This window comes from Sciurus vulgaris (genome assembly GCF_902686455.1).
Source record: "Sciurus vulgaris genome assembly, chromosome: 3".
In the NCBI taxonomy this organism is placed as follows: Eukaryota; Metazoa; Chordata; class Mammalia; order Rodentia; family Sciuridae; genus Sciurus; species Sciurus vulgaris.
The window spans coordinates 53,306,745-53,332,305 of NC_136463.1; the positions used below are offsets into that span (position 1 = coordinate 53,306,745).

The window sequence follows — 25,561 nt, forward strand, 5'->3', positions numbered from 1 at the left end:
ACACCATTTCTATTTGATTAACTGACTGATGAATAAGCTATGGTGTCTTGCACAGAGGTATTTGGCAAATATTTTCTTGAAAATAAACAAAGTGAGCCTGTCACTTCAAAGGAACAACTGTGTTTGTCAATGGTAAAATTTGAGTTTTTATGTGAAAATTGGAATGATAGGAAACTTGAATCTACCATCGTGAACTTGGCAGTTTGTCAATACTTAAAAACCTTGCTGATGTGATAGATGTTGATACTAATGAAAGTGATTTTGTTTTCTTTTTGTTTGTCATATAGTGAAATATCATTTGGAAGACTTGGATAATTCAGTTAGCTAATGTTTTCCAAATGAGGTATCCACGATGTTTCAAAATCATGGGTGGGTAAAAGATTGATTCATCATGCAAGATTAGCCAATGGATTTTGATGTAACATAGTATAAATTCACTGATAGGGTTGCAGAAGCTACATTGCATCTAATCTTTAAGAAGTTGTCACTTGTTTAGTTTTGGTAGTTTCAGAATATTATATCTGAAAAGGCTGTTAAATTATTCCTCTTTTCCAACAAATAGGTGTCAGATTTTTTTCATATGCATCAAATACAACATATCATGGTTATCGCAAAAAGCAAAATTAGATATAAAAATCAAGTTGTTTTCTATTAAGCCAGACAATAAAATATAAAGTAGTGTCACTTTTCTCACCTTTGTTACTTTTTCTAAAAAATGTTGTTTATTGCTGTTTTAAAATGAATAAATACACATTTATAAAACTCAGTATATATATACATTTATAACACTCAGTATATATATATATATATATACCTTTTTATGTAATATACATATAGTAAATTAAAAGTTTTTGGGGTCCTTAATAATTTGTAAGCATGTAAAAGGGCTCTGAAATAAAATTTTGAGTTATTCATTTATTTTTGTTGGAATATAGTATTCAGTTATAAGATTTTTTTTTTTTTTTTTTTTTTGGATCCAATGTATTTGTCTACTCAACCTTCATTTTCTTTTTTTGCGGTACTGAGGGATTGAACCCAAGGCCTCTGCATGCTAGGCAAGTGCTCTACCACTAAGCCACATCCCCAGCCCCTATTCAATTCTTCTTCCTTTTTTTCCTCCCTGGTACTGAGGCTTGAACCACTAGGTTCCACATCCCCAGCCCTTTTTATTTACTTTATTTTTGAGACAGGATCTCACTAAGTAACTTAGGACCTCACTAAATTGCCAAGGCTGGTGTTGAACTTGTGATCCTCCTAGCTCAGCCTTGTGAGTGGATGGATTACTGGTGTGCACCATCGCCCCACCCTATTCGACTCTTTTCGTGCATTTTTTTTTCCGGGTTTCATGCTAGTATGAGCATTACTTCAGTAAATGGCCTTGCATATGTACCTGGCACACATAAGCTTGCCTTTCTATGTATGAGTGCAGTTCCTGGGTGATAGGATATGCATATCTACAGTTCATATCTTCAGCTTTCTTAGGTAATGCTTGATCTAGTTAGATCCCAGAAGGAAACAAAAGACTCTCAGACTAGGCATTTAGTAAACTGAAGATTTACAAATGTGGGTGGAGTTTAAAAAACAAATGAGGAATAGTACAGTATTCTGGTGTTAGTGATGGCCAAGAGCCCTTGATACATTATTTTTTTGTTTGTTTTTGGAGTGCTGGGGATTGAACCCAGGGCCTCACACATGCTAGGCAAGTGCTCTGCAGTTGCCATATACATCCCTTGCCCTTTGATACATCTGAATCTTTAAAAGAACAGTAGGAAAGAGCTCTTAACTTCAACCTGATGATGAGGGCTACCTGGTGGAACTGTGGCCTTCCTTACAGGGATGCAGAAAGCCATGGAAATTGGCAGAGAGAGAGCCTGGGTAATAAAAATCTGACCTCCACCTTCAGTCTCCTGCTGATCTCTTCAATTGGCCAAACTCAGTCTGAAGCCAAAGAGAAGGAAATTTGGTACTTTTCATAGGATCAGCATCAGTTCCATCTGGAATTGAAATTTTTTTTTTTTTGTAAGATAGGGACAAGATTTTCCCACTGCTCCCAAATGGCTATCCAGTGGATCTAGTTCCATTTACTGAAAGATTCCTCTCTCCAGTGCTCTGAAGTACTACCTTTGTCTTAAATCAGGTGTTCATGTTATTGACTTCCTATTGTGTTTCATGGGTCTGTCTTTCTATCTTTGGGCTGATTCACATTGTCTTAAGTATTACAGCTTTATAATTAGTCTTGGTACTCAGCATACGCTCATACTTGTTCTTAAGGATAGATTGTTTCATTATAATTTTAATATCTGCTTACAGTTTTTTATGTATACACATAAAACCCTATTGGAATTTTGCTTGAAATTTTATTGATTCTGTAGATCAGTTTGGGGTAGAAATTTGATCTTTACAGTATTTAATTTTCAATGACTAGGTATACCCATTTATTTAGTTCTTAATTTTTCTCAATATTGGTTTATAGTTTTCTTAATAGAGACAGTCTTGTTAGATTTATTTTGGGGCCATTTTTTTTTTTCAGATAGGTTTAAATGGTGTTTTAAATTTTGCTCTTGTGATACATAGGGTATGTACGTAATATGTATGTAATTTTTTAACATTTTATAGAAAAAAGTTTTTGCATATTGACTTTATATTTAGTGACCTTACTAGGTTATATCATAGTTTTAACAGTTTAGCTGAAGATTCTTGTGGATTTTCTGTGAACACACTCACATTACCTGCAGATAATGACAGTTTTATTTTTTTCTTTTCCAATTCTTGCATTCTTTTACTTGCTTTATTGCACTATCTAGGACCTTCAGCACAATGCTTTTTGAATAAAAGTGGTAATAGAAAGCATCCTTATTATTCTTGATCTCAAGGGAAGATTTCAACATTTCACCATTAAGAATGATATTTGCTGTAGTTTAAATGTTTTTAAAAATATTCTTTATCAGATGAAGTAAAGTTTCCTCCAATTCTTAGTTTTTATTCTGAATGAATGATTTTTTCAAAAAAAATTCAGATTGAGTGCTAAAATTTATCAAAAATTTTCCCACTATCTAAAATAGTATGGTGTTTTTTTTTTTTGTTTGTTTGCTTGGGTTTTTTTTTTTTTTTTTTTTTTTTTTTTAGTATTTAACTTATAAGAACAAAGGATATTCTCTCTCCTTCTCTTTCTCTCCTAGCTAATATTTTGGGATTTTTGCACCTACATTCATCAGAATAGCTTAAAAATTTTCCTTATAATATCCTTTTCATGTTTTACTGTCAAGATTATGTTCATTTTATAAAATGAATTGTGGAATTTTTCATCTTTGTTCTTTTCTAAGCAATAATAGAGTTTTCTTTGTGGGGAAGTTTTTCTATAATAGATGTAGAGCTTTTCAGATTTTTTATTTCTTGTGTCACTTTTGAAAATAATACTTTTCTAGGAATTTGTATTTCACTTAAATTTTCAAATGTATTGGCATAAGTTCATAATACCCCCTTATTTTCTGTAGTGACATCTTTCATTCTTTTTTTTTTTTTAATCTTTTGTTCTTGATAGTGGTAATTTGTTCTCTCCTTTCTCAACTTGAGTTTTACCAGAGGTTTTTCAGTTATATTATTCTTTTCAAATAACAGCCTTTTAACTTTATTGAACTTTTGACTTTGTTAGTCCTTTCAATTCACTCTTCCCATTTACCTATCTACTTACCTTCCTGTTTAATTTTCACTCGTTTTCTTTCTACTTAGTTTGGGTCTGATTTGTTGTTCCTTTTCTACATTCTTCAGACAAAAACTTAGATCATTAATTTTTTTTCAGCTGGTCCTTTTCCAGTGTGTGCTTTAAAAGTTAAAAATTTCATTGTAAGTACTGCTTTAGCAGTATTCTATGAGTTTTATTATGTTGTATTTTTATTTTCATTCAGTTCAAAACAATGAGGACTTTATTCTTGGCTCCACAAGTTATTTAGATGTGAATTTCTTAGTTTCCAAACACTGGGCATTTTCAGGATTATTTTATTTCTAATTATAATGCCTCCTTGGTCAGAGAACATACCCTGAGTGATTTAGTCCGTTGATATTTATTAGACTTGCTTTATGGTTTATCCTATGATCATTTTGGGTAGAAGGTAGTTGTATACTCGGAAAACATGTCTCAGGCAGTTATTAGACACAGTATTGTGTATGTGCAATGTCATTCAACCTTATATGTCCTTAGAGGCTTTAGAATTTTATTTATTTCTTGCAGTGCTGGGAAATTTTTAATTATTTATTTATTTGTTTTTGCAGTGCTGGAGATTGAAGGGCTTTGCAATGCTCTACCACTGACCTACATCTGCAGCCTTAGTTTTATTTTCTATCTGCTAGTTATTTCGGTTACTGTGAAAATGTCTCTTTCTCTTTTTAGTTCTGCTGTATCACTTTTGCTGTATCATTCCTAAACTGTCTTATCCCATGTATACAAATGTAGAAATTTTATATCTTTCTGGTGAATCATCATGAAATGGTCTTCATTTTTGTTTCTTGTGAAGTTCACTTTGATCTTAATATTAGTTATTCCCTACCTTCAGATTAGTGTTTCCATGGTTCATTGTTTTCTAAACTTTTGATTTTTTGTATCTTTATACTAAAGGTATGTCTCTTATAAACTTTCTGTGGTTATTTTTGTCCTCAATCTGACCATACATTATTTGGTCCTGGGGATTGCTATACCACTGAGCTATATCCCCTGCCCTTTTTTTTTTTAACTTTGAGTTGGGTCTCCCTAAGTTGCTTATGCTGGTCTTGAACTTGTGATGCACTTGTCTCATCCTCCAGAGTCACTGGGAGTACAGGCATGTGCCACAGCCCCAAGCTCTGACAATACTGTAAAACTAGAATATTTAGGTTACATACATGTAATGTAATGACATACATTTCATTTTAAATCTACCATCTGAGTCATTGCTTTCTATCTCTTACCTCTTCTATGTTTGTTTGTTTTCTCTTTTATACACCCTTTTGGGATTAAGTAGTTTTCATTATTCTATCTTTCACTAAAAAATATACATTTTTGCTATTCTCTTAGCTTTTCATTTAGTGGTTACCCATTCTAACTTGTATCATTGACAGAATTCTTACCATGTTACAGATAAGGAAAGAATCTGAGAACACTTGAACTTCCTTTACTCTCCCCCCCCAGTTTATATGCTGTTATCTTAATTTTCTTTATATTTTAAAACCCACAAGATACTTACTACTTTTTTACTTATTACTTTTTAATAGTCAGTATTCATTTAGTTTTATCCATTTACCCTTTTATTGCTTTTATTTTTTAACTTACATCTCTTTTATCTTTCTTTTAGAAAGCATCTCTTATTCTTCTGGAAGTGTCTATTACTCCATTGTTTTTAAATTTTTCTTTGCTTTTGTTTTGGTTAGGTTTGGGGTTCAGAGCTGACCAGGCACAATGCAGACACAGCTTGGTATTCTGTCGTCCATCTTTTTCTGTTGAAAATTCAACTTATGGTTTTATTATTGCTTTTTTAAAGGTTATCCATACCTCTACCCACTCTAGCAATTTCTAAAATTTTCTTTGTCTTTGGTTTTTAACAGTTTTATTATAATGTGCTTGGATAACTTATCTTTTATGTATTCAGTTTTGAGTTGGTTGGTTTTAGAAAATTCTTAGTCCTCATCTCTTCAGATACTGCTTTTAGCACCATTGTTTTTCTTCCTTCTTACTCAGATAACTTGTATGTCAGACCTTTTCCCTGTGTCCCCTATACCTCTCATGTTCCTCTACATTTTCATACTTGTTTTCCTTATTTTAATCTGTCTATTTCTTTTGACTCAATGTCAGGTGCCTAATTCTTTCTTCAGCTATATCTAATTAGCCACTAAATACATCCATTGAATTTTTAATTTTAGTTCCTGCTTTTTTCAGTTTTAGAATTTTCATTTAGATTTTCTTTAGTTTCCAATTCTCCACCAGTATTCTCTACCATGTCTTTTAATTACTTGGATATATTAACATTCCAGGTAATAATACAAGTCAATAAAAATAGACTCACAAGGGATGTTATATTGGATTCTAGTCATTGCTTGCTGCACAGTATGCTTGGTTAATGTGTATAAGAAATTGTGAAGATAATTTGGGGCTCTGGATGGCATCAAACTTATTTTGGAGTTTTGCTTTGGTTTAGCAGTTGGGGTGAAGGGAACTAGGTCATATAATTTTTTTTTTATTGTAAACAAATGGGATACATGTTGTTTCTCTGTTTGTACATGGCGTAAAGGCTAGGTCATATAATTTAATCAGGGGTTGATATCCTTTCCAGTTGTGCCTTGGATTGTGTTAGGGCTGATTTCTGGTACAGTCTTAATTCTTACGGGGTAGCCGTCAGTGCCCCAAGACTTGGGGTTTTTACCAATCCCAAGGGGAAGCTTCTCCTGGGTGGGCCAGAACTCTTTAATGTTTGTTTTCTTAGATTTGTGTGCTACTAAAACCTTTGCTTAGCCTCCTGCTCCCCACAAAGTTTTTAGGATTTGAAACTATCATCTGTCCAAAAAACAAGTAACAATAATTTCATATCATCAAACATTCAGTCACTTTTCAAATTTCCCTTACCTCATAAACATCTCATAAATAGTTGGTCTGTTTGATTCAGGATGCAGAGAAGGGGGGTATATTGTAATTGATTGTTGTGTCTCTTCTGACCTGTTGTGTTTCACCTCCTTATTTTTTCACTTGATGAACAGAATCAGTTTGTTGTAGAATTTCCCAGTTCTGGATTTTGTGGGTCACATTCCCATGGTGCTTCCTATAGTCTGGTCATTGGATCCAGAGCCTTAGACAGTTTTGGATTAAGAGACACTTAATATCAAGTTGTCTCTCACTTTATAATGCTGAGATTGACCAGTGAGTCTGAAGTGAGTCCATTCAGGTTTTGCCATCCTTAGGTTCATTCCTTAGGAGGGTCCTCTTCTGCCAGTCACCCAAGGATTTAGGCATCTTGTGATAAGCATTGTTTCTTTAGGAGCTAAGAATGGTGAGAGTATACTACCTGCCTTCATTAGCTTGGTGAGTGCTTTTTAACTATATATTCCCCTCCCCCCAACAGTTTTCTTCAAGTGCATTTTTTATTGTTGTTATTATTATTATTATTATAATAGTTTAGTCTTTTTCCCCCAAAGGAGCAATCACATTTTCAGTATCTTTCCTCTGCCATCCATATTCAACTGTCCTCTGTGTATTATTTTTTTATTGTACCTTTGTAGCTTCTTTTTCTTTCATTATTTTACTTTTGTTCTCTTTTCTATAAAGAGGATGCTCTCCCAGAATAAATGTTTCTGCTCTCACCATTTGATTTCCATTCTCTTACAATCTTTTCTTGCTCTTGTCACCTTTATTTCCTTTGTATTTCTCTTTCAATATGTGACATTATATTCTGTTGCAGTTGTAAATCTATTTCCTAAAATTTTCTTTTAGCATATTTTATAGATAATTTTCATAGCTAATTCCTTTCTCCAAATTCTCTGGATGATTATCTTTTCCTTTTTATGTGATTTTGTTTAATGTCTGATTGTTGTTGAATTTTATCCAGGTGCAGCATTTGCAGATGATATGGGTGAATGTATTCTTTTCTTCCTTGCTTTCCTTTTGGGCAGTGGGATGATTTCTTGAGAGCTACAGTTGGGGTGTAGGGTTATGTGATGTCCCCAGGTCAGTGCCCTGTTCTAGTAGGAGATATACTATCTCTGCTCCCTGACATTGGCATTTGCACCTGCTTCCGTTTCATGGTTCTTGGAATTCCTTGATTCTATGAAACAGTGTCTTTATGTATCCCTGCTTTCTTAGTCAGAGACCTGGTACTTAAAGGATGAGTACCATTTCCTAGTCGTAGCAGACAGAGGAGGGTGGGCATTCTGGGAAGAAGCCTGGAGTTCTAAAGCAGCACTGTGTGTTTGAGAATTGCAAACTTTTTTATGTGCAAATATTTTTGTACATCTCCCTTAAGTAAAGTATGCAATAGTGTTTTATTATACAACTTCTCCCTCAGATCTCTGCATTTCTTAGGATTTTCCCAGGTCTCTGGTAAAGCAAGCAATATTTCCAGCTATTCAGTAGGTGTCCTACCCACGTCATCTGTCATACCACAAACCCATAAAGCACATTATCTTTCTCTTCACTCAGTAACTTTTCCAGTCTCTCAGGCTTAAAAACCTTGCAGTCCTTCTTTCCTTGGGCCTTAAATGGCTTTTCTGTTTTGATTTTCTGAATATGAGCAGTCAAGGTCCAGCTTCTCCATGACTCATCCCTCCCCGGTTTGTTGCCTTTTCTCTCATCCAGGCTTTCTCGTGCCAGGCCTGTTGAGCAGTCTCCACTTTCTGCCTACTTCTCATCTCTTGCTCCTTCAATCGATTTTGCATATGGCTTCCAGATTCACACTTGTCTAAAGTGCTTCTTTCCAACAGTCACTCTTCTTTCCTGAACCTCTGATACCTCATCACCTGTCAAGGATGAAATCTCAGTTGTTCAGTGTGAATTTCTAGGCTCTTTTCTCATTCCTCAGCATAGACTATTTTCAGCTAGATGGGTCTTTTTGCCATGCCTTGGATATTTCCCGTCACTGTAGGAGTCTTCTTACTGTTTTAATGGGAATTCCTTATCCCTCTTTTGACTCTAATAGTCTTTTAAAAGAACATCAAAGACCATCTGGGCCTGAATTTTGTGCACAGTTTTATAGTTTCTAGTAGGATAGTTATGACCATTCAGTGCTTGGGGTGTGTTGTATGTTCTGCCCCAGAGCTTTCTCCACCATTTATAGAACCTGTTCATCTTTTTCTTTCCCATTTTGCTGCCTTATATTGTGATTGGTTTTTTTTAGTGGGTATCTGTTGTCATTGTGCCTCGAGTTTATGTGTGTCAAAAGTGCTGAGTATCTTTGTGTGTGTGTGTGTGTGTGTGTGTGTGCGCGTGCGTGCGCATGCATGTGTTCAGATACTTAATAATGAAGTTTAATTCAAACTTAAAGATCTCTAGAGAAGTTATTTTAACAGCATGTTGCTCTCCTACCATGTGCCTGGGGAAAGATAGAAGAGATACAGTATCAGTTCAATGATCAGTTTATGCAAGAACCTGATATTTGAGCTAATTTTCCTTGTAGTTGGAAGTTAGCTCTTTTTAAGTACTTTAATAAAATTTCCACTTCAGCATTTGTTCCTGCTCTTCCTTGGCAAGCATAGGATACTGGTGATTATTTAACCTCTTCTTTTTTGATGACTTACTCATATTTGTAAGACTCATCTTTTAATCCTAGTCTTCAGAAAAGTACCTCCTAACACATGGTAGATACACATGTTGGAATTATTTCTGATTAAACATGTTATCATATGCCATCTGTGCTATGAAATGTTAAACGGAATTTGAGTACTTTAACTTTCTCAGAAGTTTTTTTTTTTTTTTTAATTTTTAAATGAAAAAAAATTTTTTGAACTTTTAAATTTACTTACATATTTTAGTACTGGGGATTGAACTCAGGGGCACTTTATCACTGAGCTACAATATCAGTCCTTTTATTTTTTATTTTCAGACAGGGTCTCACCAAGTTGTCCAGGATAGCCTCTAATTTGTGATCCTCCTGCCTCAGTCTCCTGAGTTGCTGGAATTCTGTACCACTGTGCCTGGCCTTTTTTATTTATTTATTTGTTTTTGTTTTGTCATCTGTAGTTATTTATCTGTTGTAAAAGTGAAGTTCAGAATCTATAGCTTCATGATAGATAATTTAATTTTTGAATGAAAAAGTGAAAATATATGTATAAAATATTAAGGTATGGTTATGACTTGATAATTTTACTATATATAAATGCAATAAAAATATTGAGGTTGTGTCTGCTTTTCTCACTCAAAGTATTTTTGAAATAAAATTTTTAATTGACTTAAAAACACAAAAATTGTACATATTAATGGGGTACCATGAGATATTTCATTATATACATTGTGTAATCAGGCTAATTATACCTATCTCAACCATTTATCATTTCTTTGGGTGAAAACATTCAAAATCCTTTCTTCTAACTTTTTGAGATATCAAGTACACAATTGTTGTTTATAGTCACCCCACTGTGCAACAGCTGTGCTATTGCTGTGAAAGTCTACCTTTATTATCTGTTATTGCCTCTTTGTTGTATGGGCAGCAGAAGGATGAGAGACTTCATTGGGAGAAAGGACAAGATAGTGGTACAGGAGGAGTTAGCCAAGGTTGTCTGAAGTGTGTACTGGGTAGAAGAAGGCCAAGGGTCTTAAGATCTGAGTGGTCAACAAAGGAAGGGCAAGTCATAAATCTGTCCTCAGACAAACAAGTGAGGTGGGGGTGGGGGTGGTTTTTCCGTCTGGTCTACTCAGATGTAAAGCATTAGCCAACAGTGCAAATAAGTGACCTCAGACCAGACATCCCTTTGCTTTTTGTCCCCTTCTAAGCCTCTAATCTAGAAGGGAAGTGCATTCTGCCTGAACCTCCAGTGATGAATTAAGGAAAGGTACAAGGAGAACAGCCAGAGAGATGGTTCTGGTCACTTGAATGTTTGGCAGGCTCTCCTTCTCTTGTTTTAGCATTAGGAACTGCAGTATTCAAAATAGAGTGGTCTCCAGAGGGTTTTCTGGTGGCAATTGCCAAAGGTTTTAGCCCTTATGAACACAGCTGTTAGTTAGAATCCCCTTAGTGTTCCCTGGGGAAGCTGGCCATCCAAACACTCCCAGTCCTCCAGCCTTTTGTACTATCCCCTCCCTGTTAGATTTTGGTTTAACCACATCACCTTCAATAAAGTCTCTTTCTTAAGCATCTGAGTATCCCTTGCGGAGGCCTTCATCTTGCAGAGGGCTGGAGCATGTGGTAGCAGTCCCCACTGTTCTTGTTTTTCCATAGTTCTGAGAGTCACTTATTGTAGAATATCCTCAAAATCAGTCTAGACAATTTTAAAAACCCAAAAGTCTTAAGTGTCCATATGTACATTCTAAATGGTGACTACTGTGTGATCAGGAAAGGTTTCTATCTTCCAAACCATCTATTCTTTAAAATTTTTGTGGACCCCAAAGAGCTTTGGCTTATATGGTTTATATTTCCTAAGGTTTATCATGTTAGAAATTAAAACAAAATTTTAAATGTTTATCATTTCATTTAAAAATAGTAATAGTAAACTCTTAATGAATTAACCTAAATAGTTTTTTATGAAAAAACTGCATTTTTCAAAAGAAAAAATCAGAAGAGCAAAACCTTACATTTTTATATATCTCTTTAATATCTTAACAAAAGACAGCTAGATTCTCATATCTGTTTCTGCATTCAGTTTGTGTAGTAAGCTGTTTTGGTTGAAGCCTTTGAAGAAAATCCTGCCTTCCACAGATACTTGTTTGGAAAAAAGTAGAGTATTTTAATAGCTTTTTCAGATAATTGCAAATATTCTTCTTTGATTTCATAGCCAAACTTGACAAATTGTATTTTCTCAAAGATTAGTTGCAATGTGGAATCTGAAAGAACATTGGTGAGCATTCCATAACTTATGTACTTCCAAAGATTAAATTGCTGTGTTGTTTTTGTCTCCTGACTGGATGCTGACTGACAAATGCAGGGTTTTGTTTTGTTTTGCTTCCTATTTATTTTCTAACACTGTTTTATTTTTATTCTAGACTTATTCTGGACTCTTCTGTGTAGTCATAAATCCTTACAAGAACCTTCCAATTTACTCTGAGAATATTATTGAAATGTACAGAGGGAAGAAACGTCATGAGATGCCGCCACACATCTATGCTATATCTGAATCTGCTTACAGATGCATGCTTCAAGGTAATTGGAAATATTAGAGTAAGAAACACCCAGAATTTCCCAAATCTAATTTAGTGTTTTTTCATGTCTCAATCTAGTTTACAGAAGTTTTTAATATATTTTTTTTTAATTTTAATGTAGAAAAATTACGAGTTCTTTAGAATAGACATTGTGGCCATTTTCTTTAGGAAGCTGGGAAACATGTTTGTTGCTTCAAAACAATACTTCATGTAAATTTTAATATTAAAAAGCATTTAGTACTTACATACATTTGATCCCCACCACAAGCCAGTGTAATTAATGCTGTGTTACATTTTAAAACCAGTTGGATGGAACTGGAGGTGTGGCTCAGTGGTAGAGTACTTGCCTAGCAATGTACAAGGACCTGGGTTCCATTTCAGCACTGCAAAAAATAAAATAAAATAAAGCCAGTAGGGAAGAGCAGTAGGAAAGGTGGATGCTTTTTTGGGTAAAATAAGATCACAAATGAATGTAAAAAGAGACAAAAGTTCAAAAAAATCATGCTGAATTAGTTGATTTCAATTGCTCTTTTTTGGAGCAGGATGAAATATAAATTTGAAGAGTCTGTGGCTTTAGACACAGTGGCTTATGGAAGGATGTTTTTGGAAAGCCAGAATGTAACAGAATGCCTTATAGGTGAGAAGAAGCTGGAGAAAGTACCCTCCTTCACTTTACTGAGTCAGCCTGGGTTCCTCATCTAAACAAACAGTCTCATAAGTGAGGCTGCCAGCCACTGCTCTTTGAAGTATGATGGGGAAGGGAGTTCCCAGAAGGCTGGGGCAAGTTCTTACACATCATTCTGATTTTTTTAAATGGGAAGAAATTCTAGATCTCTGGACTTCATGTACATTCCAAGAAAGTTTCTAAAATCTAATGTTAAGAGAATGGTCTAAGAACAACATGAATACATTTATAGCATTATTTTGGGCTTCCTAGGAATAAAACTTGTCATGTCATTCCATGGCCTCCTGTGTTATCCTCCGGCTCCATGCTGAGCAGTTGCTCTTGAGGTGCCAGTGAGTGACTGAGGCTGGTGACCGAGGTTGGCTAGGTTTGCCAGGATGTGCACTACAGGGCGTGTGCTCTTTTCAACATTTTTATCAATATACTTAAAGATGGTGGGTTGCCTCCCTAAGAAATTTGTGAGCAACATGAAACTAGTGGGGATAATAAATATATTTGATGAAAAAGAACAGATTTTTAAAAATCCTTGTCAGGTTAATGGGGAATGGAATCTAACATAATAGTAGGAATAAGTTGTTATATCCCATTACTGAGTTGCCACACCAGCCGTTTATATACAGAATGAGGAAGATACAAGGAAGATGTTACCTACTGGCATATCATGTTACTATTAAATATTATCATTATTAATGCTAGGATGAACATTTATTGAAAATTATTATGAACCAAGTATAGTAATATACATTATATTTATGTGTATTTTTTTGTATTACTTAATGTACAATGACAGACGTGTAAAGTAAATAAAAATACTATCCCTATTTTCCCGAGGCACAAAGAAATTAAATAACTTGACTAAGAAAATTTAGATAGTCAACAATGTGAGCTGGGATTTAAAATTAGGCAAATGACACACTTTTATCTATAATAATGAACTTCTGCGTGACAGTTAAAAAGAATGAGTCGATTACATAAAAATGTAAAAGTTTGCCCAGTGTGGTGGCACATATCTGATACCAGCTACTCGAGAGGCTGAGGTGGAAAGATTGAAAGTTTAAGGCCATCCTAGGTGACTTAACAAGATCCTGTCTTAAAATTTAAAAATTTTAAAAAGAGCTAAGGTGGTAGCTCGGTGGTAGAATACTTGTCGAGCATGTAGGAGGCCCTCAGTTCAATTCCCAGTACAACCAAAAAAAAAAAAAAAAAAAGTAAAATACAGATACAGAAAGTAAGGAACAAAACAAAATCTCTTGTATGCCGTTGTATTAGGAAGGGGTTGCTTGCTGATGTGTTCTAAAGAACACAATAGGGTGGAGTACCTGCTAGGGGAGTCCAACAGTAGCATTTATGATTGTAGAAGGAGCTCACACCAACCTCCATTGCCAACCAAGTAGACCTTCAGTTACCACTGTGAGTGGATGATTCACTGTCCCTGGACCTATGAGAAGGTCAACTGCTTGAGAGGGACCCATGTGGAGAATTTAGGGCAAATGGCCCCTCTCAACTATTATGTTAGATTCAGTTCCCTATTCGAGCTGTCAAGATCTTTTAAAATTCTGTTTCCTTCTATTAAATATATATCATCCCTCCCAGTCCCATGTCATATACAGATTTGGGGGCATGCATCCCACATCTTCAAATGTGTTGATAAAATATTGAAAGATTTGTTTTTTAATGCATCCCCCTATCACAAAGGGGGAAAGCAAAACAAGACAACTAAAAAAAGAGAGCTTAATTTTTCTTAAGTTTGGATTCTATCATCATCTACTTATCAGGGAAAACATTCAGCCTTTGGTTTTTGGGGATTGACTTATTTCACTTAGCATGATATTCTCCAATTCCATCCATTTATTTGCAAATGCCATAATATTATTCTTCTTTATGGCTGAATACTATTTCATTGTACATATATACCACAGTTTCTTTATCCATTCATCTGTTGAAGGGCATCTGGTGGGGGTGGGGGATGAGAGAAGAACGGAGGAACTTTAGATTATGTGGAAGGAAATAAGAGGGAGTAGGGTATGAAAAATGGTGGAATGAGACAGACATCATTACCCTATGTATGTGTATGATTACACAAGTGGTATGAATCTACATTGTGCACAACCATAGAAACGAAATGATGTACCCCATTTGTGTACAATGAATCAAAATGCAGTCTGTAAAAAATATTTTAAAAATTTTTTTAAAAAAGTTTGGATTCTAAGGGATACAGTACCAAGAAAATGGAGAGTGTGCTTAGGGCATGGTAGTTGCTCAATAAGTATTTGTTGAATGAGTGAATGGAAGCAGAGTTCTTGGACATGAACTTGACTGCAAAAAAATCACACATTCAGTCAAAGCATGAAACAACAGAATGGGCCCAACTGGAAACAAAAGCAACAAATCAGAAGGCTAGAATGCAGAGTAAAAAGTAACAGAGTAATGTAGTATAGCTGTAGACTTTCAGAAGTCTACTTTCTGTCAAAGAGGTGATGTTTTTTAAAAATTTCCCTTGAACTGAAAAAAAGACTCAGATCTTCAGATTGAAAAGGGCCAGACTGGAATATTGAAAAGAGGTCCTGTGGGCCTAGTCTTACATAGCTTGGCAGATAGTCAGAATAAGGTGATCTAGATGGAAAGGGAATCATTAGTATCAGACTTCTCATTCTCAGTCTTGCACTTTAGAAAGTGAATGCAGTAACACCGAGGCCTCTGCCCTGTACATAATCATTGAAGGTCACCTGAGCCTGCTCACAGTTCAGCCTCACCCTACATGGTTCTTCTTTGCTCCTGATGCCTTACCACAGCTTTCCACCCCAGCCAGCTTCCTTTAGTACCAGGCACCCAGCACGGCTGTCCACTGTGATAGGGCAGTAACTGCTGGGGCCACCATTTTAGGCCACCAAGAATGTGTGAGACCTGAGAGTCTACCATCTTCCTGGAGTCCTGAATGAAATTCAGTGTATCTCCTTGCTCTGTTTTATTGCCAGTCATGTTTGCATTTCTGTTATGCTCATTTTTTATTACATTCACTTTAGCCTTAAGTACTCCCAGTCTCAAATGTAAAAAGTTCCCTATGTGTTCAGTGTCTTCATTGAATGTTTTTCCTTTTTTTTTTTTTAAGTTGTCAGTGGACCTTTATTTTATTTATTTAGATGCAGTGCTAAAAATTGAACCCAGTGCCTCATAAATGCCAGAGTGCTTTACTACTGAGCCACAACCCCTGCCCTGAATGCTTTTCCTTTATCCTGTAACTGAAACTTGCCTTTTCCCTGAGGATGCAGTTTGAGCATCCACAGTGAAAATTGCCCCATCATTGGGAGATGGAGGTTGTGTCTTTACCTACCATGTACCTGCTAAGCCTTTTCTCCTTTGTTTCCATGAAAAAGCTCTACCTTTCCACCTGTCCTCATCACCTTCAGCTTTCTTCTTGGCTCCTCTCTTTGATGATGCTGGCTCCTGACCCATTGTTTTCTCTGCCTCAAGCCTTGGCACACCTGTTACTTCATAGTTTTTTATAACTAATCCAATCTTTTGATCTCTTAGGTCCTTAATCTTTTTTTCTCACTTATGTGACCAATTTCTGTGGTGATTCTGTCTTTTGGTCTTACCTGATTTTTCAAGTGTGTTTCAGAAATTCTGTTACAATGTCCTTCCATATTTAAGGTTCAGTGACGAAGTACCCTAAATGTATTCTTTACCTCCATGTGGATCCCCCATCAGTTAGTTCTACTTTTCCCTGTATTTAAACAATACCCCTTTCACTTTCTTCCTCATTTAGTTTAGATTCATATCTTACCATTTCAGCCATCTTCTGTGCACATACTAATCCCCCTTGTCCCATTGTTCTTTTGTTATACCTGTTTGACAGAATTTTCATGCTGGATGAATCAAGGTGTTTGTCTCTTTTAATGCATACTTGGGTTGTGGATGCTTCTGGAGTTACATTCACCCAATCAACCAGATCCACACTGCTATAATTTCATGACCTTGAATCCTGATTCCACTCTTAACACTGTTCTTGTCAGTTCTACCTTGTTTCCGTACTGAGACGATTGTCCTACTCTCTGCAATGACTATTTCAGACCTCTGCACACTTGAGATCTCTGGGTCCCCACATGCCTCTCACTACCTAGCTGGTGACTTGTTTTCCATTCCACAGAGAAATTAGAAGCTACCAGAGGGAACTGCTGCAGCTTTCCAAACCATATTTACAGACCATCTGCTCCTATCCGGATACTCCTATCAAAGGCCACTCTTAAAGTGACTTTTGTCACAACTAAATTATGTGTTATTTTGTTGTTAATTTCTAAAGAATCTGTTATATGAGTTTTGATTTCTTTTTTTCACCAAAAAAGCCATACAGGTGAATAATTAATAGCAAAACTCCCAAGAAGTCATCAAACACAAGCCTATCCAAGGCCACTCTTGCCAATTCCTTCACCTCTGATGTTGATCACATATCTCCCAAACTTCTTGGGAATCTCATAGTTCTGATCGTTACGAGATATGACTGTGTCTGCCTCTCTCTTTATAGACTCCTACCATGAGCATTAAATTTACTAGTCTTTCCTCATTTTTCCTTCTTTTTTCCACATTTTTTATTGGTGCAATTTATATAATGTACATTTATATAATTGTACATATTGATGGACTTTGTTGTTACATATTTGTATGTGCACACTATGTAACAATTTAATTTGGACATTGTCAACTCCCCAGCATTTCCCCCCTCCCTCCCCACCTTCCACCCATTTGTCCCTTTCCTTTACTGATCTCCCTTTGATTTTTAGGAGATCTACACTCACCTTCCTTTTCCTTTTTCCTCTCTAGCTTCCGCAAATAAGAGAAAACATACAACCCTTAACCTTCTGAGTTTGACTTACTTAGCTTAACATGATGGTCTCTAGTTCCATCCATTTTCCTGCAAAAGACATAATTTCATTTTCCTTGTGGCTGAATAAAACTCCATTGAGTATATATACTACATTTTCTTTATCCCTTCTTCCATTGATGGACACCTTGGCTGATTCCATAGTTTGGCTGTTGTGAATTATGCTGCTATAAACATGGATATGCATGTAGTATGATGACTTTAATTCAGGATATACTGAGACATGGTATAGCTGGGTCATACAGTGCTTCCATGCCTGTCTTTTGAGGAGCTTCCATACTGATTTCCATATCAGTTGTACTAATTTACAGTCCCACCAATAGTGTAAAAATATTCCTTTTTCTCCACATCCTCTCTAGCATTTATTTTTATTTGCATTCTTGATGACTGTCCTGACTGGTGTGAGATAAAATCTCAGTGTACTTTTGATTTGCATTTGTCTAATTGCTAATGATGTTGAACATTTTTTCATGTATCTGTTGGCCATTTGTATTCCATTTTTTGAGAAGTGTATATTTAATTCATTTGCCCACTTAGTTAATTGCCCATTTACTATTTGATTTTTTTGGTGTAACATTTGAGTTCTTTATATATTCTAGATTTTAATCCTCTGTCAGAAGAGTAGCTAGTAAAGATTTTCTCCCATTCTGTAGGTTCTCTCTTCACATTCCTAATTGTTTTCTTTGCTGTGCAGAAGCTTTCTAATTTGATGCTGTCCCATTTATTAACTCTTGGCATTATTTCCTGGGCTTTAGGGGTCATTTGTATCTCTGCAAGGTAGATAATAGATAACTTTATGATAATTCATTGAGTGGCAATATCTTCTTGTGAACTTTTCTGTGTGACCTTTCACAATGAAAAAAAAATGTTCTTTGAAAGTACAGCAATAAAATGAACCAAAACAAAAGGAAAAACTTGTAAAGACATTAATGGATTTGAACAAAGTGCATACTTTCAGAGAACCATTAGTACAGCTGAAAGCTGGTTCCATGAAAAAAACCATAAAATAGTCAAGTATCTGGCAAGTGTGACCAAGGACAGAGAACTATCAGGAACGACAAAGGTTATACAGCACCTGAAACAGACAAAATTGATTAGAAATAAACTTAACCAGAACAATGTCCTTCAGAGAACTTGAAGAGATTGTTAAAGATCTACCTTTACATCTAGACATGAGGACCAAACAGTTTTAGAGGTAAAGTCTGCCTCATCTTAAGGGTGATTACTGTGGTATCTAAATAGATTAAGACCACTAGAAAATGAAGACTATATAGTCAAGATCAGAATTTGACAAAGAAATTTGAGTGTTTAAATTAATTTTTACTTTTTATTAAAGTAATATATGGTGCTGGGGTTGTGGCTCAGTGGTAGAGCACTTGCCTAGCATGTATGAGAGGCACTGTGTTCAATTCTCAGCATCACATTAAAAAATAAATAAAATAAAGATATTGTGTTCATCTACAACTGAAAAAAAAGTAGTATATGAAGGCACTTTTAAGAAACAATGAGCTGGTGCATTGGTGCACACTGGTAATCCTAGCAGCTTGGGAGGCCGAGGCAGGAAAATCACGAGTTCAAAGCCAGCCTTAGCAAAAGTGAGGTGCTAAGCAACTCAGTGAGATCCTGTCTCTAAATAAAATACAAAAATAGGTTGGGGATGTGGCTCAGGGGTCGATTGCCCCTGAGTTCAATCCGCAGTACTGCCCCTCCAAAAAAAAGAAACAGTGAATACACAGTAGAGTAAGGTTTACTACCTTATTGAAAAAAACAGGAGATACCTGTTCTCCTGCCCATTCTATCCCTGCCCATTCTGTGTTCCCTTTTTAGAGGAAATCACATCTTATCTGTTTTTTTTTTTTTTTTTTTTGTGGTACTGGAGATTGAACTCAGGGCCTTGTGCTTGCGAGGCAAGCACTCTACCAGCTGAGCTATCTCCCCAGCCCTGTTTTTTATTCTTTATGTACATATTTGTATATAACAAGCTTATGCCATTCTTTCTTTTTGTACTTCTAGTATTATCTGTAGGTCCCTATTATGAAAGAAGAGTTTTTAGTTTATCTAAACCCTCCCCCTTTGTCTTCCCGATAGAAGTTAAATCAATGTCTTTGTATTTTAGTAGTCAGTATTCAAATTATTTGTCCTATGATCACATTTCCTTTCTTAGATAATTCGCTGTTTTCCCTGGGGTTAGTAATTTTCCCGTTTAGGAAACAGGACAGTTTTGCAATTAACTACATTAATTTGACAGAACTACACGCCTTCTTCCAAAGCACAGAAGCACATCACATAATTTCTCAGTCTTTCCTTGCTCTGAGACACCTCCTGGAGCCCTTTGCCCTTCTCCAGTCTGTGCCCGTTGCTCTTTGGACTTGCCTTCACCTATCCCTAAAAATTCCTTTTTTTTTTTCCCTTGGTTATATTTCTTAATCTACAGATCTCATATGCCATTATTTTGGATGAAGGATAACCTCTAATAGCTTCCTGAGAAACACTGAGAACATCCAACTATTGTAACCGGCAGTGATGACGCAAAGGATGACTCCTCCAAGTAGTGGGTGCTGAGCAGCCATGTTGAAAAGATGGCTGATGTGCCGAGCACTCCCCTCAGTGTGATAGGCCTGCATCCTGCTCTTTTAAGAATAAGCATCTTAAGAATAGGATTAATGTGCATCAGAATGTATATTTATATGAAAATGTAGTTTTTTTATTTTTAATTGTGAAACTGAATACAAGTTTTCTACATTAGGAAAAATAAAAGGAAGAAAAACAGCTTTCCCCAGAAAGAAATATCAAGGAATGCTTTAGAAAGGCAGTAACCATGACACCAGATATAGCAATGACAACAACAAATGTTAAGTACTTTTAATACCCTATTAATAAGAGACAGTCTAATATAATCATATACCATTTACAAGAAAGACATCTTAAAGTAGCAAAATAATAAAAGATTAGGGATGGACACACATACCTTAGCTACTTGCATATAAAAAGAAAACACCTATCCAAAGTAAACTTAAAAGCAAAAACAGAAACACAGAGCATTATTTTATGTCAGGAAAAGGAATATTTTGCAATGAATTATAGTTGTCTTAGATCTGATATGGATTGAATATTTTAGTATAGAAATATAGACAACAGGAAATATCACTCCTCACCCTGTGAAGCTAAAATGCAATAAAACCTTTCTACTGACACTGTTAGGAAACTTTTATTTCTTTGGGGAAACAAAGATAGTATTGATAATGATTTCCACTATTACATATAATTATAGTGCACCAATTTTTAAAAAGATAGTGTTGAGTAGGGATAAGTGACATGAAGAAAACTAGAAATGGTAAGGACATGGAGAATAAAAGGAGTAGGGAAGGAGTGACACTGATTTCATAGACCAATGGTTTAAAATGTACAAAAACCAGTAGCTTTCTCAAGTACTGCTAATTATCCTTTAGTTCCAAATTAATAAATGCTAGAAATAAACACTGCAGTTTTGCGATTTTCCAAATGTCACAATTTAGCCTTTTGAGTGTGGCATCAGACTAGTTTACTGTAGTGAAGATCATTCACCACTAGTTTACTCATTTTTAAAATGTTGAGTTGCATGTTTAGAGTTTATTCATTCACTCACCATCTGAAGGACATTTCGATCCTTTACAGATTTTGACAATTAGATTGTGTGTCTGTAAAGTTTTAATTTTGCCTGGGGCTTTTACCTAAACCTGGGATCACTGGGTCATATGGGTAGGTTTATGTTTAAATTTGTAAGAAATTACCAAACTATTCTCCAAAGTAGCTGTGCCAGTTTGCATTCCTACCATCAAGGGATGGGTTCCAGTTGTTCAAATCCTTGTTAGCATTTGGTATTGTCAGTTAAATTGTAGTGTCTCTGAATAGTTCTGTTGTGGTTTCTCATTGTGTTTTGAAATTGCATTTCCCTAATACATCTTTTGATGTGTTTGTTTGGCATCTCTGTATCTTCAGTGATGGCTATATCTTTTGAACTTTTTTTAAAAATTGGATTGTTTATTTCCTTATTGTTCAATTTTGACAACTCTTATCCTTTCCAGATACATGTCATTTATTACATAAGTGATTTTCAGTTTTTTCTTCAAGTCTGTGATCTATTTTAACTTTTATATGTACAAGGATTGTATGAATTGAGGTTGAGCTTTTTGCATATGACTAGCCAATTGTTCTATCGCTGCTTGTTGAGAACATTATATATTTCTCCAATGAATTGCCTTTGTACCTTTTTTGAAAACCACCAGAAGTCTATTCTAGGTTCCTTTGATCTGAATGTCTTCTATCAGTATTATACTGCCTGACATAACAATAGCTTTGTAGTAAATCTTAAAATCAAATAGTGTGAGTCTTCCATTATTTTTAAAAATTGTTTTGTCTATTTTAGTTCCTTTTTGTCTTTTCCTGCATACAAATTTTAGATGTCAGCTTGTCAATTTCCTTTCCCAAAAATCCTGCTGATGTTTTGATTGGATTGCATTGAATCTATAGATCTATTGGGGCAGAATTGACAACAATATTGAATTCTCTAATTCATGAATATAGTTTGTCTCTCTGTGTATACAGATCTCCTTTGTTTTCTTTCATGTTTTCTAATTGCTTTTAACATACAAATCTTGCACATTTTGTTGGATAAATAAGTATACCATATACCTTAGTATGATTAAGTGTTTTTAGTTTTAAATGGAACTTGTGAAATTTCAATTTCCAGTTGTTCACTATTAATATATGGAAGTGGGATTTTAAAGATGTATGTTGATTTGTGTGTGTGTGAGAGAGAGAAAGAGAGACCTCATTAAACTAACTTATTCTGGAAGAGACTTTTTTTGTTTGTTTGTTTTGTTCTATTTTTTGGTTTGGTGTTTTTGGTTTTTTTTTTTATTTTTTTGGAAGATTCTTTGCAATTTTATGTCTAGACACTTATTTCTCCTCAAATAGATACATTGTTCATTGTTATTTTATTATTCTCCTTCCCAAGCTGTGCCTTTAGTTTCTTTCCTTGTTTGGCTATGTTAAATATGAGTGCTGAAAATAGACACCATGGTTTTGGTCCTGATCATTCAGTTTTTCACCATTAAAGCTGATATTAGTTGTAGTTCTTTGTTTCTTTTCTTTTTTATTTTATTTTAAGATATCCTTCAATGGGTTGAAGTTCCCTTATAGTCCTTGTTTGCTGAGTTTTTTTTTTGTTTGTTTGTTTTTTTAAATCATGAATGGTGTTTAGTTTTGTCAACATCTATATCTATTTAGTGACCCCCATGGTTTTTCTTCCTTTGTGGATAAGGTGAATTAGATGATTTACTTTTGGGATTTTAAACTAGTCTTTTGTTTCCAGGATAAATACCACTTGCTAGATTTGAGTTGCTAACATGTTGTTAAGAATTTTTGTGCCTTTGGATTGTAAATGAGTACAACCATTATGGAAGTCAGTACAGAGGTTCCTCAAAAAACTAGGCAAGGAACCACCACTGTATGACCCAGCTATACCATAAGTGTCCATCGGTGGATGAATGGATAAAGGAAGTGTGAGATATATAAACACACACACATACATAAACACACACAAAATGAAATTTCATTTAACCATGAAGAAGAATGATATTATGTCATTTGTAGGAATGTGGATGGACTTTGAAAACATTATGTTATGCAGAATAAGCCAAACTCACAAGGTCAGGGGTATTTTTTTTCATGTGGAAGTTAGAAAAAAGGGGGGAAAAATTGTGTGTTGTGGGGGACGGTGGGAATTTCATGAAAATAGAAGGGAAACCTGTAGTAGAATAGAAGGAGCGGATCACGGGGGTGGAGGAGAAGGAAAAAGGAGGAAATGAAATTGACCAAATTGTATTGTTATATTGTGTGCAGGCATGAGAATATAACAGATTCCACTATTATATATCATTATACACAATAAAAAAAGAAAAAATATCATTACTGGGTTTGGGTTTACAAAAATGGGAAGGGGGAAGAACTTTTGTGCCTTTGTTTATGAGAGATTTTTTTTTCTATTATAATGTCTTTTTTTCCAGTTTTAGCATCAGTACAGGCTTATCTCTGAGTAATTAAATGTTTCTTATTCAGTTTTTTTAAGAATTTGTAGAGAATCATTGTTATTTTTTCCTGAACTATTTCATAGAATTTACCAGTGAAGCTATGTTTCCTTTGTGGAAAGGTTCTTAATTATAGATTTGATTTTTTTTTTTTTTTTTGGTAGAGATGGGTCTGTTCAGGTGACTGTTTCCTCTTGTGTGAGCTTTAGTAATTTTTTTGTGTGTGTGCGTACCTCCCTCTCCCCCCTGTACTGGGGATTGAACCCAGGGAGAGCTATACTTCTCTGAGTTATGTCCTTAGCCCTGTATGTCTTTTTCTTTTCTTTTCTTTTTTGGTGCTGGGGATTTGAACCCAGGGCCTTGTGCTTGCAAGGCAAGCACTCTACCAACTGAGCTATATCCCCAGCCCAGCCCTGTATATATTTTTTAAATTTTGAGTCGGGTCTTGCTAGGCTTTCCAGGCTGGCCTGGAACTTATGATCCTCTTGCCTATAAGCATGACTCCTGACAGTAATTTGTATCTTTTAAAGGAATTATTCCTTTAATCTTAGTTGTCAAATATTTTGACCTAAAGTGATTCCGCTTATTTCCTTATTATTCTTTTAATATCTGTGGGATCTTGTGCTAATCCCTTTCTTATTTGAGATACTAATATGTGTGTCTTTTTCTCCTTTTTCCTGACCAGTTTGTCTGGAGATTTATCAATATCAATCTTCTCAAAGAATCAACATTTTATTTCATTGATTTTTGTTTTTCTTTCTTCTGTTTTCCTTTGCATTGTTTTCTGTTCTGAACAGAAATATTTGGGCTTAATTTGCTCTTTCCTGGTCTTTAAAGGTAGAAGCTGAGATCACTGTCGAAAATATGACTTAATTCAACATGGATTTTTTTGAGTGCCTCGTCATATGATTTTTGGAAGGTGCTTTGGAAAATACTGAGCTATCAAATGAGTCTGTACTCTTTAGAAGACTAACTTCTCTTTTGAAAGTAAACTTTTTCCACTTAAATATCACTTTAAGGTTGAGTCCAATTACATTTATAGGGTTTTAGACTTCAAAGACTTATAAACTGTTGTAGTGTTTCAGTTCCTCCTGGAAGGATGGAAAGGATTCATTGAAGCAGGAGGGGGAGGAGTATAAACACATTGGAGAGAGTCTTGGAGGTTGTTAAACCCACCCCTTATTGAACTGATGAAGTGATGTCCAAAGTTAGCTAGATAGGTCAGACCAAAAGAGAGGGATTTTCTTGTTGGTGGTGGTGATGGTGGAAGTGACAGGCAACATGGGGGAATGAAGTGCGGTGCAGATTTGAAGGGCAGATTGTTGTGTCTCAAGTTTCAGATGGGGCTGGGGGTAGCTTGGTGTTTGAGCATTTGTCTAGCAGGCATAAGGACCTGGTTCAATTTCTAGTACTGCAAAGAAAAAAATTAGTTTTTGTTGTTTTTGTTTTTCCAGACAACATAGTGGCATTACAGATGCAGAAGGACAGCTGTTCTGAATGAATTAGAGGGGTATTTAATTTGGGTTAATTTTTGTGTGTTTTGATTTCTTGGGATGGAATGGAACCCAGTGCTTAATCACTCAGCCACACCCCTAGCCTGGTGTTTTGATTTCTTTAATGTGCAAACCAGTTCAGAAAAATCACCCAGGTATAATGGAGTTGTATAGAAATTGCTCAGACCAGGAGTGTGAGGGTCTGAAATTCACACAGGAAGGTTCAGACTTCAGGGTCAGAATATTAATATGCTCTTTGTATGGCTCAGTTTAAAAATAGATCAGTTAATTTTTCTAATAGTGTATAAAGAATACAACATAGTGCATGGGCTCTTTCTCTTACGAAAGTTATTTAGCCAAAGACTTGGTAAAATCATGTTATTTATTCATGAAAAATCAGCAAGGAATAAATACTCATTAATAGATACAGAGCTGGCAGGGCTGGAACGAGAACACCAGATTGCAGTTCCCATCGTGTTGCCAGTGCCCAGCATGGTACCTAGCACTGGATTTCTCCCAGTAGACCTTTATTAAAGCTAGCGAGCACCCATTAAAGCTGGTAATGCTGGGAATAAAGAAATAAGATGGTCTTGGGTCTCAAGACAGTACTGCAGGATCTCAATTGCAGTACTG

At 35.4% G+C, this 25,561-nt stretch overlaps 1 protein-coding gene across 4 annotated transcripts in view; it reads left to right on the forward strand.

Moving 5' to 3' along the window:
• The window catches only part of MYH10 (myosin heavy chain 10), a 151,632-nt gene that overhangs the window by 11,857 nt on the left and 114,214 nt on the right, over window positions 1-25,561 (forward strand). For all 4 annotated transcript variants that reach the window (XM_079133067.1, XM_079133068.1, XM_079133069.1 and 1 more), the window contains exon 3: window positions 11,648-11,804. In XM_079133067.1, the coding sequence (XP_078989193.1) occupies window positions 11,648-11,804 (157 nt within the window). The remainder of the gene's footprint in view (window positions 1-11,647; window positions 11,805-25,561) is intronic.